We start from the raw sequence: 18,969 nt of genomic DNA on the forward strand, positions 1-18,969 counted from the left end.
GGCCTCCCAACGCATGCCTGGGGAGGCACAGGCAATTAAAGCCACCCAAGCCTGAAGGGTTTTAGGCGCAGGACGGCCGCGGCCAGCGTGGGGGAGAATAAAACACGGAAGGGCTTTAGTACTGACACGTACGGAGCGTCTCTGCTGGCGTGTTCGTCGCATTGTACGTCGTGTCTCGCGAACGTTGTCTGAGCCACGTGTTTTGTGGAGATGTGTGCACGGACGTGATGATGATGAGTGGAAAGTTTATTGTGCCCTCTTTCAATCCTTCCTCCTCTGCAGCTCCCGTTCGCCGCAGTGGGCACGCTCAACGGCGTGCACCTGTTCTCGCAGCTGAGGGGCGCTTCCCTGCACAGCACCACCACCCGGGGAGCCAAGGCCGTCTGGCGAAGCTACCACGACAGGTTGGCACTGCTCCTATAGTATATTGGTCTGTGCTTGAAGGCGAAGTAATACCGGGAAGAACCGTAAATTTAGATCAAAGAAAGAAAAGATGAACAATGAAAAAAAAAAACACCGCAGTCATCTCCTTGCCTGCTCGTGCATGTTTCTGCAGCCAGTTGCAGCGCAGTGCAGCTGGTTTTTATTCTACAGAGGGAAAAGTAGGAGAGCGCTATAGTTGCAGCGCGTGCATATTAATAGGAACGTCATTTAACCGACAGTTGAAAACGCGTAAATATATTAGACTACGATGCAAGAACCACAAATTGTTTGCGCAGATCGCTGAATTTCGTGAAATTGGAAGATGCTGAACTCTGTTCCATGAAGTTTGGTTCTCGAGCATTTGTTTTATTATTCGTAGCCGGAGTGCTGAGAAGATGAGCCCCCGAAGATGGCACTTTCTCTGGTTGCGTACTTCATTGCGTAGCGGCCACCTCCCAGTTGTAGTTAACGCAAACGTACTGTGCACACCTCGCGCCAGAGTCATTAGGCTGGGGCGCTGTTAGGTGTGGTCCCCACCTCCCTCTTTAGCCGAATAGTTTGGATGCACATCGCTGCAATGTTCATCGCGGTCTGAAGTGGTGGCTCAAGCCACAATGGCGGCCATTTCGGCATCTATGCAGCAAGGCATCAACGTGCACTGCACTGTACATGCAACGCTGAAGCTGCGCGTTGGACGCCAGAATGGGCCCGTGACGCCATGTGCGAACGGTGCATGAGCTGCTGGTATACCTTTGTACTCAAGCGACGCGTTCTCTCACTTTTCCTTTGCACGTCGCAGCGTGGTGTTACTGGTGGTGACGAACAACGACAACTCGAGCGACGCGCACCTGAACCGGCTGCTGGACAACGTGTTCTCCGCCATGGTGATGGCCGTGGGACTGGAGTCCCTGCAGACGATACACAACGTCGACAGGCTCAAGCGGGACCTCAGGGTGAGCAGCCCTCTGGTGGCCTCCGTGCGAGTGACCAAAGCGAGAGACCGCACCAATGCTGCGTGCAGGGTTTACGGGGTTTAACAACCCAAAGTGACTTAGGTTATGAGACATCTGGGTGGGGGACTGCGAATTAATTCGACTGCCTGGGCTTCTTTAACGTGCGCTGACATCGCACAGTACATGGGCCTCTAGCACGCCTCAATCGATATGCGACAGCCGCAGCCAGGATCAAACACTCATCTTTTGGGTCAGCAGCCAAGCATCATAACTACTGAGCCATCCTGTTAGCTAGTCTTAAATGGGTACAGACAAAGTTTCGAATGCAAACCCAGGTATCACCAAACACTAGAATGTTATAAATATGCTAAGCTGCAATGACGCTATATGTTGCCTTAACTTTAAAAATTAATATGTAACGCTGTAAGTTATTTAGAAACATTAGTGCAACATTGAAAGTAAACGTTATTCTAATGCGACTTTTAAATATGTTAATAGATATATAGAATGTTAACAATGAACAGATAATGTTATATGTATCATAAACATTAGTTTAAGGTATGAGACTATTTTTCCAGAAAATTTTTAAAAACAGCAGATAAAAAGAAAAAATTAGTTGTCTGTTTTAAGAAAGCCATTATTTTATCCCAATCCGAATATGAATATAGATGAAAAAAAAAATTGCATTATTTTTATTTAGTTGGTTGCAAGTAAACTTGTTCTTACTGTTATATACTGAAGACAGGATCGAGCTATGCAGTGAACCAAAATAATATATATGATACCATCAGTTGTCTTTGTGTAATAGTGGAATGACCAAAAGCAATGGTTTTTCACATTGGTACTTTTTGAGAAAAAATGAAGCTGAGCTGTTACAAATATTGGGCCTGCAACGCTGCAAAAGCATGTTTGTGGTTGCTTTACCATTTTCGAGGATGTTATGTTTATGTTGTTTAAATGTTTAATTAATATTAAGGAAAGGTTATCCAAACGTTTATTTGTACCATTACAGAAACGATAGAAAAGCATGAAAAACATTAATGTTTGACCAAAATAAAAATGTTACTTTGTTGTAGTGTTTCGGTGCTGCCTGGGAAGTATTTCTTTCGTGGGCGCAAGATGCCTTCTAGCAAATTTATGTTGCAGGTGTTGAGTAGAACGTAAGTTAATATGATTCTGAATGTTGTACCTAGGAGCCACTTGGTATTTCAGCCTGCATCCAGTTATGTCAAGGTGCGCTTGCCCCAAATATTGACGTCATCAAACACTGTTTACTTGTAAACAACCACTATTTGCTGGCGAATGTTTTTAGATTGTTGCCGAGGATGCTGACATCATCAGGAATATGTTAGTCCAGGCTGGCACTGGCTGACTGAAGGCCCATAGGCCTCTTTTTTAGGCAAAAGAAAAATGGACAGCCAAAACCTTTGTCTATACCACTTTATTCTATGCCATCACTTTCAAGCACCATTGCATTGCACTGCCCACTGCATATGCACCGAGGTTAAAAAAAAGAACAAAAACAATTATCGGTTTAAAAAAGCCATGTTCTGGCCATCGCAGTGAAGCAGTAAGGAATGTCCAACTACATTGTCGTAAAGATAATTTGAGTAGCTTGGCATGAAATATTTGTTGTGAATTGCCGAGTTTAGAATAAAACTAAATCACAGGCCTGTCGATTTGGTATTTCTGCCTGCTTGAGGACACAGTTGCTTGTAAGCTGGGGGCTCTCACCAAATTATAACAGGCTGTTCAAAACGTTCACAGCTGGGTTGATGAAGTGCTGCCCTTAAGTCCTTTTGCTTGACCTGTCTCTGCAGAGCTGCTATCCTGTTGTGGATCACCTGTTGTGCCAACTAGACCAAGATGCGTGCACGCTGGCGGACCTCACGGGCATCACCGACTACATTCTCTGTACAGAAAGCCCGGCACTTCAGGTAATTAGTCTCTCGTTAACCTTGCAGTTTCATGTTGCTAAGAGCTGAGCGAAACTTTCAGTTGTTTCTTTCACATGTCCGCGAAAGTAACGCTAATTTTTTTCTGAAATAACGCACGCAGATAAAGAGCGAATGCATGGCAGCAAGCAGTAGTTGTCTCTGGAGTTTTTTTTAGAGGACTGCCATCTTTATAGTTTGCTGTTCCTTAGATGTGCGCCTTTGTGACACCGTACGTCTTCCCGCCATTGCTTGTGCAAAGAAGAGTTTCTGTAAACCTTTCCCTCGGGCAAGGGTGATGTCGAAATGCCTTCTCTGCAGACTGTTGAAACTGCTGCGTCCACCATGCTGGTGCCAGGTGCAGACAACAGTCCAGCAAGCAACATTGCAATGCCCCTGGAGCCCTTATTGGAAAAGCGTAGCTTCAAGACGTGGCATCGAAGAAATCCCCATGCAAAGTTTGTTAGTTGTGAAAAACCCCACGTGGTCAAAATTATTCTGGAGCTCTCCACTATGGTGCCTGCTTCACTTTTCCTCATTTCATTCCTTAAAGGGGCTGCGAAACACTGCTTGGGGGGATACCAGCTATACTTCAGGTGGGTTCTTTATGTCACACAGATGCTGACTTAAAAAGAATTACAGGAATCGATGCACAGGAACGGGAGTTATTCAGTGAAGAAATTTGAAAATACAAGCAAACAAAACGCTGCCCTCAACTCGATTTTGTCGGGGCTTCCCACTCCTGTTTCGCTCTCCCAATGACGGCACCTGGCGCAACCAATCAAAACAGCCAGCCAGAGCACGTCGCGGAAGTTTGTACTCCATGGTTGCGTGCTCTCTGTAACTCGTTCTTGCTGAGACTAGCAGCGTCGTTTCCATGCCAGAGCGCCCCTGGTGGTGTATATTTATTTTACTTGCCTTGCAGGGCTTTTATCTAAGACAAACAAGTTGTTTTTGTTGATCTAATATAAAACGCAGACAGGTGACAAAAATGTGTCTCTATTTATTCACACAATTTGCAGTATATTTACTGTTTGTCCGATCATCAAGCTCGCGCCAGGTGATGTCATATCCGCTGCTAAAAACCCGCCACTGTGTGGCGACACCATCAGAGCCATGAAGTTGTTTTTGGGAGGACATTAAAATATTAAAAAACGGAATATACGCGGGATTACCGACGCTAATAGCACCATTATAACTCACTGTATGCAATCAACAGGCAAAACAGTTAACTAAGATTGTGTTTCGGGGCCCCTTTAACCCTTCATGCCTTCCCCGACGGGCATGGATGAAATTTGCAAGGGTAGACAAACACAGCACTGTGTTTGTCCCATTCTTTCTACGTTGGTATTGGTGAATCGCGCTCTGTGCCGGAGTGGCGGTTTAGGCGTCCACTGAAAAATGAGACAGTTGCTGCGCGTTTGCTTTCCTCACGACCAGTTTTCATTCAATCTGTGCGCAGCACTACCTGGACACGTTCGTGGAGGAGGTGGACACCCTGTATGGCTGCCTCCTGGTCCGGGGCAAGGTGGCCGTAGCGACCAAGCAGTGGCTGCGGCTCACCCACGAGGAGACGTCTCTGCTGGCCATCGCCGCCCGTGCGGGCACCCGCTGCATCTCGAGGGAGACGCCCGTCTACCTGCCCACCAGCTGCCCGCTGGTGCGTGCGCATACAGTTGTCAGTCCCACCGTGGCAGGAAGTGATGACGTGTTCGTCAAAAGTGGCTCAACTTGATGCGCTTCTTGCGCTGTGCCAAAATGCCCTGCATTGATTTTGCCCTGCACACTGAATATGCTCCACACACATTCATTCTTGAGCCGCAGTGACTTGCATGAGCTATTGTGCTCTGTATGGGATATGACTGCGAAAACATTGCAGATGTTTAGTGAGATTTAGCAGTATTGAAAGCTGTGATGAAGGCAGCCATTATATCATGTCCAAGATCTATAGCTGTAGCGAATTGTGGCTGATAATTTTAGCACAGCTGTACACCGGGTTCCCTTTCAGTTGCCTTTGCGCCTAACGTCTTGCTTCTCTTGCTTGTCATCACAGGTTAGTAATCGGCTGGTGACACTGCAGCTGACCCAGGGTGTTGAGCTGTGCCTACTGTGCGGGCCAGCACCATCTTTATCGGTCCTGGAGGAAGAGGTATGATGACGGCGGCCTCCTGTGGCAGCCCTAGCTTCTTTTCCTAATCAGCAGTATTAAGGCGGAAAAATTGGACGTGCCATTGTTTTTGACGCAGGTTTGCAGATTCTGGAACGAAGCCTTCGACTTGCTCAAGTCTGCCGCCAGCGTGCATCCAAGGAATTTCCCACTTTGCTCAACATCCGACAAGAAGACAGTCTCCCTGCCTCCTTTGGACAAAAACATCCTTGGGTGAGCTTGTGGTGCATTTTTCTATTGCCCTGGTCGTACTTTACTTTGAAGCAGGCATCAGCTACTTAAATATCAGGCATTACTTAGCTTTTTTTCACTCAATGCAAGCAGGTCCTCTGCTGAGCTCGAGAAGTAATTTGCTGGCGGCATCAACACTTCGTCAAACTTTAGAGAGCTTTAGCACTGTTGTACAGTAAATGTGCTAACTATGGCAAATACGACCGTACGGAAAATGTGGCAAGGCAAGCACTGCAATGGTAGCAACGGCAACACGGTGCCATATTTGCTGTACAGCTGTGTCAAAGTAAAACTCTAATGTCGCGACATCATGCGCATGCTGCATGCGTTCTCTCAATTTTTTTGTCGGAGGATGTAGTATATTACAATTCTATTCCTATTCCGATTTTTTTGTCCTCCATCACTTTGCAGTAGCACCGCAGTGTTGTGTCACTAGAAGAATTGCCGATTTGACGTGAATGACAATAAGAATGTAACTGGAAATGAAAAGAACGTACACTGTTTACGCTTCAGCATTAGCCTTCTTTAGTATACCTTCATTTAAGGTACGATACTAAAGGCAGCTGGTGCAAGCGATTCTGGCTTTGGAATGCCAGAGTTAACGGCATTGGCGATGGTACATTTGAGCCATCAGATCTTAAGTGCGAGGCACCAATGTTTATATGCCATCTTTGCAACTTACTGCCGACTCATGATTGGTTGGTACGCGGGCTAGTTGCGATAGATGCCTGAAGCTCCAGCCACTCACGACCCGATCTAGATGCCTTGCGCTGAAGTCACACTGGTCGCCATGTTGGTGAATCAGAAGCGCAGTGAAACTGCTCATTTCGTCTAATCCGCTTATCATTGCCTGCAGGTTCCTCCTGCTGAACACAAAAAAGCATCGGAGCCTGACGAGCGTACATCCCGTGGAGGACGAGGTCGGTCGCACCAGGGACGGTAAATGTGTCAGCCTGCGCAAGCGCCAGGAGATGCTGCGTGCCCTTTTCAAGCTCGTCAGCTCCACATACTTCTGTCCCCGAGAGACGACCTCGGATGCCGCCGCAGCTGCCTCGGACGCAGGTGCGTGTTGCGTTGGTGCGGCATCAGCTGCAGTAGCTGTGATGCATGCACGACATGCTCATTGCACGCGTAGATTAAAACCACCTCAAAAGAGGTGGCATCATCATCAGCCTGACTATGCCCACTGCAGGGCAAAGGCCTCTCCCATATCTCTCCAATTAACCGTGTCCTGTGCCACCCTGCGGGCACCCTATCCCCGCAATCTTCTTAACCTCATCTGCCCACCTAACTTTCTGCCGCACCCTGCTATGCTTGCCTTCTCTTGAAATCGACTTGGTTACCCTTAGGGACCAGGGGTTATCTCGCCTTCGCATTACTTGCCCTACCCAAGCCCATTTCTTCTTGATTTCGACTGGGATATCATTAGCCCGATGTGTACCGTGCAGCAAACTCAGTCATTTTGAAATGATGGAGGCATGCTAGCAGCCACCTTAGTTTGTTCTGAACGAGCATTTTCTCTTAGTCAGGCTTGTACATATCAATTTCTTCCTTGCAGGCAGCTCAAGCCACAAGGCTGTTGAAGTGTACATGTGCACAGAGACACACAAGAATTATGCCATCCAAAGTAGTGACTACCAGCTGTACATCTTGTTCTCATCATCCATACCTACATTTGCCATGAGGTAAGTCTTACATACCTATTTATGTCTTGGGAATGTTTTGGCCTTCAATATGTAAGATAAATCTGAGGGCAACTCTACGGGCTTCCCAGTAGTAAAATATATGCATAACAAAGCCAGTTGCACTTGTTAGGCATCCCCGATTTCATGTGCGTTTCTATTCAAAGTTGCTCTTCCACAACAATCATTTGCATTTCCTCACTTGCAAGCATGCAGTGATGCAATCAGCCAACAAGTGTACAGCATGCCTTCACCAAAAGTGTCGGCAAATAGCTTGAGAGTATCTAGATATATTTGTTATGAGGGAGTAATTACTCATTGGCATCCACCCAAGCGCAGCCATACGGCTACAAAGGAAAGCTATACAGCTTTCTCAGAAACTTCGTAGTTAAAGAAAGTATGGCTGCGCTCGGGTGGATGCCAATGAGTAATTACTCCCTTATTAAAAATCTACTCCACCTTGGGGGATTCCCCTAAACATTTGACCAACACAGTTCCCACTTCGAGTTATTGATCAATTCGCTCTCGTCCTACCATAAGCTTGCCGTCCTGGTTAGCTCAATTGGTAGAGCGACTGCTCCGGTGTAGCGGTGGTCCTGGGTTCGAACCCCGGACCAGGACGAATTTTTCTTTAACTACGAAGTTTCTGAGAAAGCTGTATAGCTTTCTTTTGTAGCCGTATGGCTGCGCTCGGGTGGATGCCAATGAGTAATTACTCCCTTATTACAAATCTACTCCACCTTGGGGGATTCCCCTAAACATTTGACCAGATATATTTGTTCTTTTGCAGTTCTACAGACAGTGCCCATACAGTCCTCGTAACGGTTGTGCACGACAGATTAGCCTACTCTGAAGCATGCAGTCCGACTATTGGCAGAAAAAGGAACAAATTAAAAAATGCCTGGTGGAATAAAAAGGTCTTAGTTAAGACAGGTGCAACGACTGCTCGTCATAAGCGAAAACAAATGTATAACTTTTCTCTGCTTTCATATTGCTTTCTTATTTTTATGTCTGCATTTCAAAATTGCCTCGTTTGTGTCAATACTAGTATGCACAGCACAGTAGCTGCTTTGCTCAGTTCTGGCGTTGGCTCGAGTACCGGTAAGGCTTTGATTTTAGTGACAGCAGGAGCAAGTAAGAGAAGGCTCTTTGTTGGCAAAACGTTGAGCACACGAGACAACGTTATGTGTGAAGCATGCGCTGGTGGTATAAAATACAAGGTTCTTTCAGTGTGCTTAGCTATGGAAACAATGCACAATCAACCCTAGCCCTCTGATCTAATGCCTTATGGTCAGAATAGGAACAGAAGTTATGGTCATTAGGTGTTGATGATGTCATGCTTCCATCCACAAATTGCTGCTTGTATGACAAGGCTCCGAATCACTTGAAGTATTCGCAACACCATCGTAGAGCATCAGAGTGCATTTCCTCCTCCTGTACATTCTTTACTGTGCGATTTTAGTCCACTACCACATGGCATTAAATGCAATGTTGGTGCTGCAAGCCACACTTATCACTTGGATTGTATTTAATTTTCTCAGTACTGTTATGGCATTTTTATGCTTGTGCATTTAACATCAAGAGAAAGTGAAATCCGCTGCTGTGGCTGAGATTTCAGCAGAAAACCGAAGGTAAAGCATGAATGGATTGGAATCGATTTCTGCTGGCAGAAAAACTGGTTGCTTGCCACCATCCATTAAGCTTGCACGTGGTGTCATGGGCACCATTGTGGCAGGCCGGAGAAGGTGGCAGTAACCGGATTGTATAAATGAACAGGTTTCGCTGTGCATGTGATCCGTCAACATCTTTTGCAACTCCATGGTCACATGGAGTGCGAATGCTTTGTTCACTCTGAACACCAGACATCGAAGTGCGAGGATACCATTAGGTAGGATAGTTTGTTCAATGTTTGTGCTTTTTTTTTCCCCCCGTTCCAGGTCTGTCAGCCACAAAACGCTCAAGGCCCTGACGACAAACAAAGTCTGCGTTCTCTGACAGCGCGACACCACTGTGACTGCTGACAGGATCCTAATCTAGTCTGTGATATTTACATGAAGACATCCCTCAGAGTGCCCCGCACCTTTCTTACCTCATGTGGAGATAATATATTAGCATGACTGCCATGTCAGGGTTGTGAAAGTGTTTCTGTACAGCTTATTCGAGAAGCCTCTGGATGCTCGACACTTCAGGGAAGTGAAGCCAGGGTGACTTTAAAATGTGATAAGACAGTTATTGCTTCTGGAAGAGTACTGTTAATGACTGACATGGAGTGGATACTTAGTGCATTTTATGCCTGGCAATGTGAAACACATTTGCATGTTCTTATGTCATACTTCACTGCTGAGGATCAGTGTTTTGTTTGTTTTGAACAAGCCAAGGTGGCGATCAGTACTTAGACCCTGTAGTTGAAATTGGTACTGGGTTATCCTTTTGTACGACCAAAATGTTTATGTGTTGCTTCACCTGCAGCAAATAACTGGCTGTGGCAAATAATACTGTAGATGCACTGCTTAGCGCTTTCCCGATCATGGGAAAAATGGTTGCATTCTGAGGGTTATCATTAATTTTTTTTAACCCAAGAACTATGAGGTTTAAAATTGAATACAGTGCATCAAAAAGAAGCCACTTGAACATACTTTTTATTAATATAAGCTTCGTTAAAGTGTTTCATGTCTTATCAAGTTTTATTTGTGAAATGAAGGTTTTTAGATGAAATTTGAACAAAAATTGCAGTGTTTGCTTAATGAACAGTGCAGGAGGCCAAGATGAGGAAAGAAATAGACGCACAAAGCACTGCTCATTACGCAAAACCTTCACCAACTTGCCCAGTTTTCCTTTTTAAAAAAAAAATTTTGAAGGAACTTTGTAATATACAAAATTGTTCTACCCAGGATCAAATATTTCTTTAAAAAATCGAAGTTCTAGCTCATACGGTTTTCAAGCTAGAAAACAATCATTACAGGCTCTGTAGTTTGGGACGTCATTGGGCAGATCATTTGAGCAAACCCTTTGCAGCGTAGGCGGCATCAAATCCAGCCCAAATGTTATGGAAACTCTACAAATGAGACAAGTAACATCTATAACATTAGTACCCTTTCCAAAACGGCCGCTGAGCCTAGCAAAACTGGCCCGAATAAGAAACTGAGGAGCTGCCAGTGATGTTCTGGGCTAGTTCCTTGGGCCTTCTTTGGCCCCTGAACTAAATTCAGATGATGAGGCAGCATCGTCAGAGTCGCTGCTCCTAGATCGTCGACAAAATCAACCGTGGATGCAGCAGAATCACAATATTTGCCACATTTCAGGGCACGTGCCACGCTGGCAGAGGTGGCCATCCACAACTTCTGTCCTCCGCTGTCTTCACGAGCAGTTCAAAGATCACTGCAAGGCAAACTAAAGAGAAAATCTAACTTTAGTTTCCTTGCTTCAATTGGATTTGGAACAATTGGCCTTAGCGTCTATTGTTAGCTCGCTAACGATGATGAGTGGTGCAGTAAGCAGAGAGTCAGGTTTTTGCACATACGACCCCCATTGTTTTCACAGTGGTGCATTTGATAACTTATCATTCTTTCCTCCCCGTCTCTTTACATTTCTTACAATCTGATGAAAGCAGAACTGAAGCACAATACACACAAACAAAAAGATTAAGAGCTTTAGCACACTTTGTGTAGAACGTTTGTCTTTCCACTGTTCTTTGTACTTGTTCTCAATTTGAAATTGCATTTCTGGGGACACACATTTTGCATTGCAATTCTAAAGCCTACTTGCTTTGAATGTTCTGGCCATTAGTCTGAAAGAAGGTGGCTTTCAGCTCATCAGATGTGCCACAGGAATCGTCAAAAGCTTTGCTTGATGAGGAGAGAAAGTTGGAAAACAAGTGTTAATACTTGTGAAGTGCTGAAACGGGGCAGAGAACACTTACAGGGTCTGTTCTGAAAGTAGTAGGACTGGTTTTTTCCTGGGCGAACGGGCGGACGAGAGGTGGTCTGCGCGTGCAAGATCGTTGAAGGGGGATATTGGGAATGCTGGGGAAAATCGCCCGTCGGCTCTCGGCCGTTGAAGAGAGGAGGTCGCTTGTACTGTGAACCCCTATTGAAGCGCCTCGTCACGCAGAATCATGGATCGTTTACTAGATCAGCGATACGCGATAAAATTTGGTGTAAAACTTGGTAAAACGGGCAAAGAGGCTCACGACATGATTAAGAAGGCCTACGGTGATGCTGCCATGGGTAAATCAGGTGTTTTTGAGTGGCGCAAGCTGTTCCGAGAAGGTAGACAAAGAGTGGAAGATGACGACCTCTTCGGACGCCCTTCGACCAGCAAGACCAACAAAAATGTGTCACGAGTGAAAAATTTACTAAACAGTGATCGTATGATGAGTATCAGAATGATTGCGGATGACTTGAGCATTCCACAAACCCAAGTTTTTGAGATTGTGACAGAAAACTTAGCCATGAGGAAAGTGTGCGCGAAGTTGGTGCCGTGAGTGTTGTCAGAGGAGCAGAAGGCCAACTGGAAAGCGATCTGCCAGGATCTTCTTCATCATGTGAATGAGGACCTCGATTTTTTGGACAATGTAGTTACTTGTGAAGAGACGTGGGTGTCCGAATACGACCCTGAGAGCAAGTGGCAGAGCTCAGAATGGCACACCGCTTCTTTCCCACGCCCCAAGAAAGCGCGAATGAGCAAATCCAAGCAAAAGTCGATGCTCATTTTCTTTTTTGATCGACATGGAGTTATCCACAAAGAGTTCGTACCACTCGGACAAACAATTAATGCAGTTTTTTACGTGACAGTCCTCAAAAGACTGCAAAAACGCATTGTTCGTGTCCGCCCAGCCATCGCAAACAATTGGCGGCTGCACCATGACAACGCGCCGAGCCACACAGCGCTCCGCGTAGTTGAGTATCTTGCCCAGCACAAGGTGGCAACGCTGCCTCAGCTCCCCCTACAGCCCCGACCTGGCCCCGTCACACTTTTTTTCTATTCCCAAGAATAAAATCTACGCTCGTGGGGAAGCATCACGGATCGGTAGAGGCGGTTCAACAAGCCGTGACGAGGGAGCTAAACAGCATTCCGGTCCAGGCGTTCCTGGAGGCGTACGAAAACTGGAAAACTCACTGGCAGCAGTGTGTAGATGCGGAAAGGTGCTAATTTGAAAAATTCTAATCGTTTGTACTATTCACATCAATAAATGTTTTTTTAAAAAATGAGTCCTACTACTTTCAGAACAGACCCTGTATATTGCTCACAGAATCAAATAAGAATTTAATGATGAGAGTGCAGAGACAGATGTACGAATGTAGCCGAGAACATAACGCAGTCAAAAAACACCACTTGGAACTTTTGAAAGCACAATTGGAACCAAGTGAAGCAAATCGGATACAATTTGGTTAAGTTTTCAGAAGTTAGAATTGGTGTTTATTTGATTGGAAAACCAGACCAGGTAAAGTGTGCCTCCCATGTACACAAGCTACTAGTCACTGCAGCAACACAAGTGTTGCCCACCTGCTTGAATGCCTACTGTTGTAAAGACATGTACGCAAATTTTGAAGGTAGGCATTTGTTGTTTGTGAAAGGAAACAGCATAGATATCCAGGTTATGTACATAGTAATTTATTTCCGTGACAAGGATGCAAGCGCCGGAGATGAGATGATGCAATGTAAAAGCAATTCCTCACAATCATGCTTCTCACAGCTCATTCATTGCCTAGCACGATGAGCTGGCAGAAGGAAGCCTTGCATTCATATCTGGGCAACACTCGGGGTGGGAAGAGGAAAAGAAAGCACATGCAGGTACCCAATGTGCACAGCCAAGAACAATATTGTACATAAACAAGTGGATGGAATCTAATGTGTGTGTGTGTGTGTGTTTGCGCGTGTGTGCATTTTTTTTTCTAGTCGGCACGAATAAACAGGAGCTTCTATGTTTTTATACAGAACTACAACTTGCGTGATCATTGTCTTTTGCGGCTGCTTCCCTCGTCAGGAAGGACACATCTGACAAACACTTTCTTCTCAGCGCGCCTGCATGTTGTGTTGGGAAAAGTCCAAGCATTTGAAATTTGAGACGATCGAGTGCAACACTGCAGACAAACATGCGGAAACTTCTGTGTACCCTTCAGCAAAAGCCTGACAAAGTAGCACCTCTATAAAGTCGATGGCTAAGAACCACCTAAGTGCAACAAGGACTAGATTCAAGAGGCATGAACATGGACAGTTGCATCACTAATGACAACAGGCATAACTGCTTCTCCTTCCAAACTGCTAGCTCGTTGGTGGCCAAATTTTACAGGAGATGCCATTAATTTTGTGTTCTGTTACCTAATATTTTTCTTTACTTGCCCGTGGTGTCCAAAACAGAACAGAAGACTGCAGTGATGCAAGCTGAGGGGCAAAGTTTGAAACTTGGAAAGCCAAGTGCATCTGCTACTAATAAGAAAAAGTTTGATGTCATCATCTTTTCTCCATTGCCATTATTCAACCCAGTAGTGGTCAGGGGCAGTCCCACTTAAACTACCTATACAGTGGACTTTTTTTTCATTGAAAGACTGGGGTTCAGCATCGTATTCCTATTCAAAATTTCTCACTGGGAGGGAAAAGGGGGGGGGGGGGGGGGTGACTGGCCTCCCTATCCCTCCTTAAATCCACCCTTGCTAGTGGTAGATGGTGCCACGATTATTTCCTGTAGGTTATGAATTTAATCTTCCATTTTTGCATTTTTTTAAGTAGCACTATTGTTTAGTTGAAAATTAGGCATAAATTCAACAGAATCCATTTCACAAATAGATTTATTCCTGGTTCTGAAAAAAATTTACCCACAGCAATAATTTTTTTGCAGCACGTAAGAAACTAGGCGTACAATTTTGACACTTCATGCTACTTCATAGAGTAAAAATTCATTTTAATGAATTTCAATCAGGTCAACATTATTTCAGGTTCAAATAAGAGTTTAGCGTATCTGTCCAAATAAAACTCCACCTCCACGTCAAATATGACAGAAAACTGGCCAGCAGTTCAGGCAGGAGAAGCATCTAAACCTGCCTCTATTGTCTGCGGAACAGCCAGCATGGCATGACAAAGAGAAAAGGAACAAAATACTGCCATTATGTTCACCTACACTGTACCAGTTGTACTACTACACTGTTCGCTCGTACCTAGTTCACTGTGACTGCGGCAAAGCGTTTCCGTGCACTAAAATGGCCTTCCATCGCATCACAAGGACAGCGGCATCACATAACATGACCAGGAATGAGCTAAGCAATCGGCACATACTTTTTGATGCTCTGGGTTTATCTCCACTTCCTACACAAGGAATGAGTGAAAAGGAAAAACAAAAAAACTGCCATTGGCACACAGCTACAGGAGAAAAACTTGACACGACTTGACACCTTGGCTCCAGTTTTTCAATGCAATTTTTCTTTGGCTGTAGTCTGCGCTGAGTGTGACTATCAAGACATTCTCTTTGATCCCGATGATGCGACTAGACAACAGCCCACTGTATCTAAGTGCCATCTGTCCCCGAAAGATGACAGCTTAAAACGCAACAAGGAGGAGTTAAAAATATTGTCACAAATGTGGCTCTGTTAAAAGCAGATAAAAGTCATGTAAAATTAATACTGCCAAGCCCATCCACAGCCTTCTATACATAGGAAAATAAGAGTCGTGGGCGGCTTATTCTTTCGTAACAACGTGCAGGCAGGTGCACAAACAACAAGAAAGCATAAAAAAAATGACATGCACATACGTGATAAAAACTAACGCTTAGGAAAAAGAAGAGCAAAAAACTCTTGAGTTCGTGCACCTGTTCACGGTGCACATTGACCGAGACGAGGGAGAAGTCATTTTTACAGTAACACGGACCTGACAGAAGTGCTGAATACTTTGTATTGCAGCTCATCTGTTATGTACAAACGCAAAAACGTGTAAAATTAAGAATAATTTCATCTGAGGAACCAGTGAGTTGCCAGGGTCTACTTCCTGAACCCTCAAGTTCTGCAAGCAGTTAAATCAATTTGAAGACCAGACACAAAACTTGAGGAAACTAGCACCGGCAAAAAATACGTTTGAACACAATCTATTATGGTTATCAAAACCCAAGAGATCAAAAACCCTCTTGCCCATCTTCGTACGGTGCAAGACCAAGGGTGCCAAGAAAGAAAAAAAAAGAAGACGTTTGTACCAGCACATTTAAAGGAGTGATAACAAAATGTTCTGGTTGCAACATTTCTACACAACACTGACCAATAGACCTTTGCAGACAGCACTTGTGGGTGTTACAAGCAACTGCGCACTGCCAGTAATTCAATACAACAGAATCTCATTAATTCGAACTCTCTTAATTCGGGTCGTGCCAAGCAACCATGGTGACCAATCATACGACTCCCTTGAGCCCAAGATTATTGCCATGCCATCACGGTACTCCTGCTGCCATCTGCATGCACAGCTCGGCATTAAACCCTGTGACTACCTGCTGTCAGAGTATGCCATCGCGGCATCCGTCACAGCATATTGCTCCATTCCTTTTCACTGGTTTTATTTCGTGGTCAAGCAGCACCGATGTGGTGGCATATATGTCCATCCCCTGTGCAGTTACCTGAGTAACATGATGCATGAACAACTCACTGCGATCCGACTCTTTTTAGTCTCAACTCAACATTATGCGAACAAGCTTTCAAACCACCCCCTTAAATTCGAGTTATTGAGTTTCAACTGTATAACATAATGCACACTTAGCAAGTTTTGGCTTTGTTTGCCATAAGCAGATACTGTGACTGTTGCATGCGACTTGCAATTGTTATGTACACTGACTAAGGATAAAAGGGCCAACAAAACATCAACAACATGACGGAATCATCGGCTCTCACTGCTCTGGTAGAGAGCTGCTCGAAACATCCGCAGGTAGTTGCCGTACTTTGTTTAGCATACGCTACAAATGCACAACATTAATTTTATTTTATATTTCCTTTTCCCATCTTCTCACTGTGTCTGCCACTACCTGGACGCTGTAGATCTGCAATCAAGTGTGAGCATGACAAAACCAGCCGCCAGTAATTGGCTTTACTGCTGCAGGCAGCAGAGAGAGAAAAGAAGATAATCAACATTAGCTCGGTGCGAATCAAGAATCGCATTAGAAGCACCACCTGTTAAGGTCTTATTTCAACTCGTCTGGCAGCATGAGCCACTTTAAAATCCAGGAACCTTCAGAAGGAAAATAATGTGAACTTCAGCCATTTTTCACCATACTCATGATGGCCGCAGTCCTTGCCATCGCGAAAAGCGTACAACAGTTACTGCAGCTACGAAAATTTGAGTCTCTACTCTTTTGAACACCTGAACTGCAGTTAATGCCCACCATTATGTTGCAAAGCGAAAATGGTGCTTGGGTTCTCGCAAGGAACATCACATTTCTATCCTAGTGGTTTGAACTGGCTAACAGGTAACTTGCAAAATGCCAACACCAATGCAACCTGGCCTGTCGCAGTGTCTGGACAACACACAGCACGACCCGCAAGGGCTAACACACAACACGGCATCGAGTATTGCCTCTTGTCCTGAAGCACACACAAATGCGGTAAGCAGAAAATCCGGACCACGCGCAGACTTTCCTTCCAATGAGGCATTCTGGCAGGAGTTAAGGACTCAGGTGCATCCACCACACAGCAGCAGTTCACCGGCTTAAGTGTACCTTGACAGTCACAAATGCAATCATCGCTTCCAGACTTGCTCCTCCTTGCAGATTACGCAGAAGTCTCCCTGACCAGGAAGACAGCTTTCGTGGAAGCAGTGACCTGCAGCACATTCAGTGACCAGCCTGTGAGAACCTCCGAGTTAAATACTTTAACTGAAAGCACAGTAGAGCATTGTCGATAAGATCCCAGTTTGCACAATTTCCTAATTCTGTACTTGATTGTCATCTCATTCTTCAAAACCTTGGTGGTTTTGAATGATGCATTTTTCTGGATAATACACTTTTATTCCACATGTTTTAAAAATTATTAACAAGGTCCTACTGTATACTCAACCAGAAACAATGCTTCTTTGGTGCAATATCATTAAATCGACAACCAAGGTTGCCGGCAGCCAGTATATTGTAGCCAGAAGCATGTCACTAGTGTGAGTACACAGTAGTCTTGCTTCAAGGTTACAAATAAGGTAAATTGCAATGTATCGAACTGTTTCACGATCCCCTTCATTTCAATATACCTGGGATCGACTGTATATGACTTGTAGGGGACTTTGCTTAATCACTGTATAATCTATGCATTGCACATTTCAAAACTAATATGTACCATATTTACTCTCGTTATGAATACAAGTGTGTAATCAACACACCAACTGTTCTGGCAGTCAAAATGAATAATTTTTTTTTCTCTTGTGTCATATCTGCATGCCCATTTTCACCCTGCAAACATCTGTGATGAAACCATACTGAAAAGAAGGCATTTTGATATCAGTGATGCACGTAGGCGCTCACACATTAAGCAGGGGGCACATGTTCAAGGAAGTCCAACCCTGTAGATGACGTACCAAAAATGTGGCTGACCCTTCAAAGCTGTTTCATGACACACAAGATGACCCCGCCAGCCATTCATCATTCCAGATGGAACCACTATCATACAGATGAGTCTTGTCACTATGCAGTATGTATCTCAGTGCTGCATAGTTCATATCCATGTGCTACCATTTTCACCAGACAGGAATAACGTCACACTCCCTCACTGCATAAAACCAAGCATAGAATGCATCCACACTAGTAATGTGCTTCCTACAGCAATGTGCTACATACCGTATTTACTCGCATAATAGGCGCACTTTTTTTCCAGAAAATCCGGCTCAAAGTTCGGGGTGCGCCTATTACGCGGGGTAAAATTTCCGGAAATTTTTCGACTCGCAGAATTGAACACACCGCGTAAACGCACTCGTGTACGGGCCGCACCCCGTTTTCGCGAAGAAAATGTTAAAAAAAAAGTCCGTGTAAGGGCCGCACCGAAACTTTCGGAATGCACGCGCCAAGGCCTCCGCGATCGGCTCCGGCTGCGCGCAACGGGCGCTTGATCGCGGAGGCCACACACGCGCACAGGAGCTTCCAGACGCCGCCCCCGGAGGGCGCCCAAGGCCAAGCTCATCATCATCATCGTTTTCCTCCGCCGCGAGCTTTCGCTATCTATATCGCCATCAGCATCTCCAGCTCGTTTTTTTTTTGTTGTTGTTGTTGCTGTCAAGTGCCGGGATTTGCGGTAGCGCGATAGTTATCGTGGTTTATGGCTTTGCCGCGGAGCGTTGATGTTTTAGCTCGACGGGCAAGCACCTTAACAGCTACACGGCTGGGAGTTTGCTCTCGAACGCGGCAAGCGTGCGGCAGGTCGGAAAATACGACTTGGCCGAGAAGTGCGGCAGTTGTGACTGAGGCGTCCCTAAATTTTCGTACGCGACTCCAAGCGCCGAGGTTTTCGCGGGCCTAAGTCGGGAACGTTTCCGGCTGGAAATGAAGCTTTCCAAACAGACGTTTAAAGTGAGCATCCCTGAAAACTGTGTGCGGCTGTTCTACGCGATGTCGTTGTACGTGCTGTGGGTCCGCA

General features: G+C 45.2%; 2 protein-coding genes across 3 annotated transcripts in view; one reads left to right on the forward strand and one right to left on the reverse strand.

Annotated features, from left to right (window-relative positions):
• The window catches only part of fy (fuzzy planar cell polarity protein-like protein), a 39,940-nt gene extending 26,611 nt beyond the window's left edge, over window positions 1-13,329 (forward strand). The window contains exons 2-10 of the mRNA XM_089565894.1: window positions 283-404; window positions 1,223-1,376; window positions 3,197-3,313; window positions 4,773-4,970; window positions 5,364-5,459; window positions 5,557-5,690; window positions 6,565-6,770; window positions 7,267-7,393; window positions 9,328-13,329. Of these exons, the coding sequence (XP_089422020.1) occupies window positions 283-404; window positions 1,223-1,376; window positions 3,197-3,313; window positions 4,773-4,970; window positions 5,364-5,459; window positions 5,557-5,690; window positions 6,565-6,770; window positions 7,267-7,393; window positions 9,328-9,385 (1,212 nt within the window). The 3' untranslated portion in view covers window positions 9,386-13,329. The remainder of the gene's footprint in view (window positions 1-282; window positions 405-1,222; window positions 1,377-3,196; window positions 3,314-4,772; window positions 4,971-5,363; window positions 5,460-5,556; window positions 5,691-6,564; window positions 6,771-7,266; window positions 7,394-9,327) is intronic.
• p (WD40 repeat domain-containing protein pink) overlaps window positions 12,982-18,969 on the reverse strand; it is a 37,227-nt gene continuing 31,239 nt past the window's right edge. For both annotated transcript variants that reach the window (XM_089565892.1, XM_089565891.1), the window contains one exon: window positions 12,982-17,178. In XM_089565892.1, coding sequence (XP_089422018.1) covers window positions 17,096-17,178 — 83 coding nt within the window. In that variant the 3' untranslated portion in view covers window positions 12,982-17,095. The remainder of the gene's footprint in view (window positions 17,179-18,969) is intronic.

The sequence above is a fragment of the Amblyomma mixtum genome, chromosome 1 (genome assembly GCF_055824585.1).
Source record: "Amblyomma mixtum isolate Tamu chromosome 1, ASM5582458v1, whole genome shotgun sequence".
Classification (NCBI taxonomy): Eukaryota; Metazoa; Arthropoda; class Arachnida; order Ixodida; family Ixodidae; genus Amblyomma; species Amblyomma mixtum.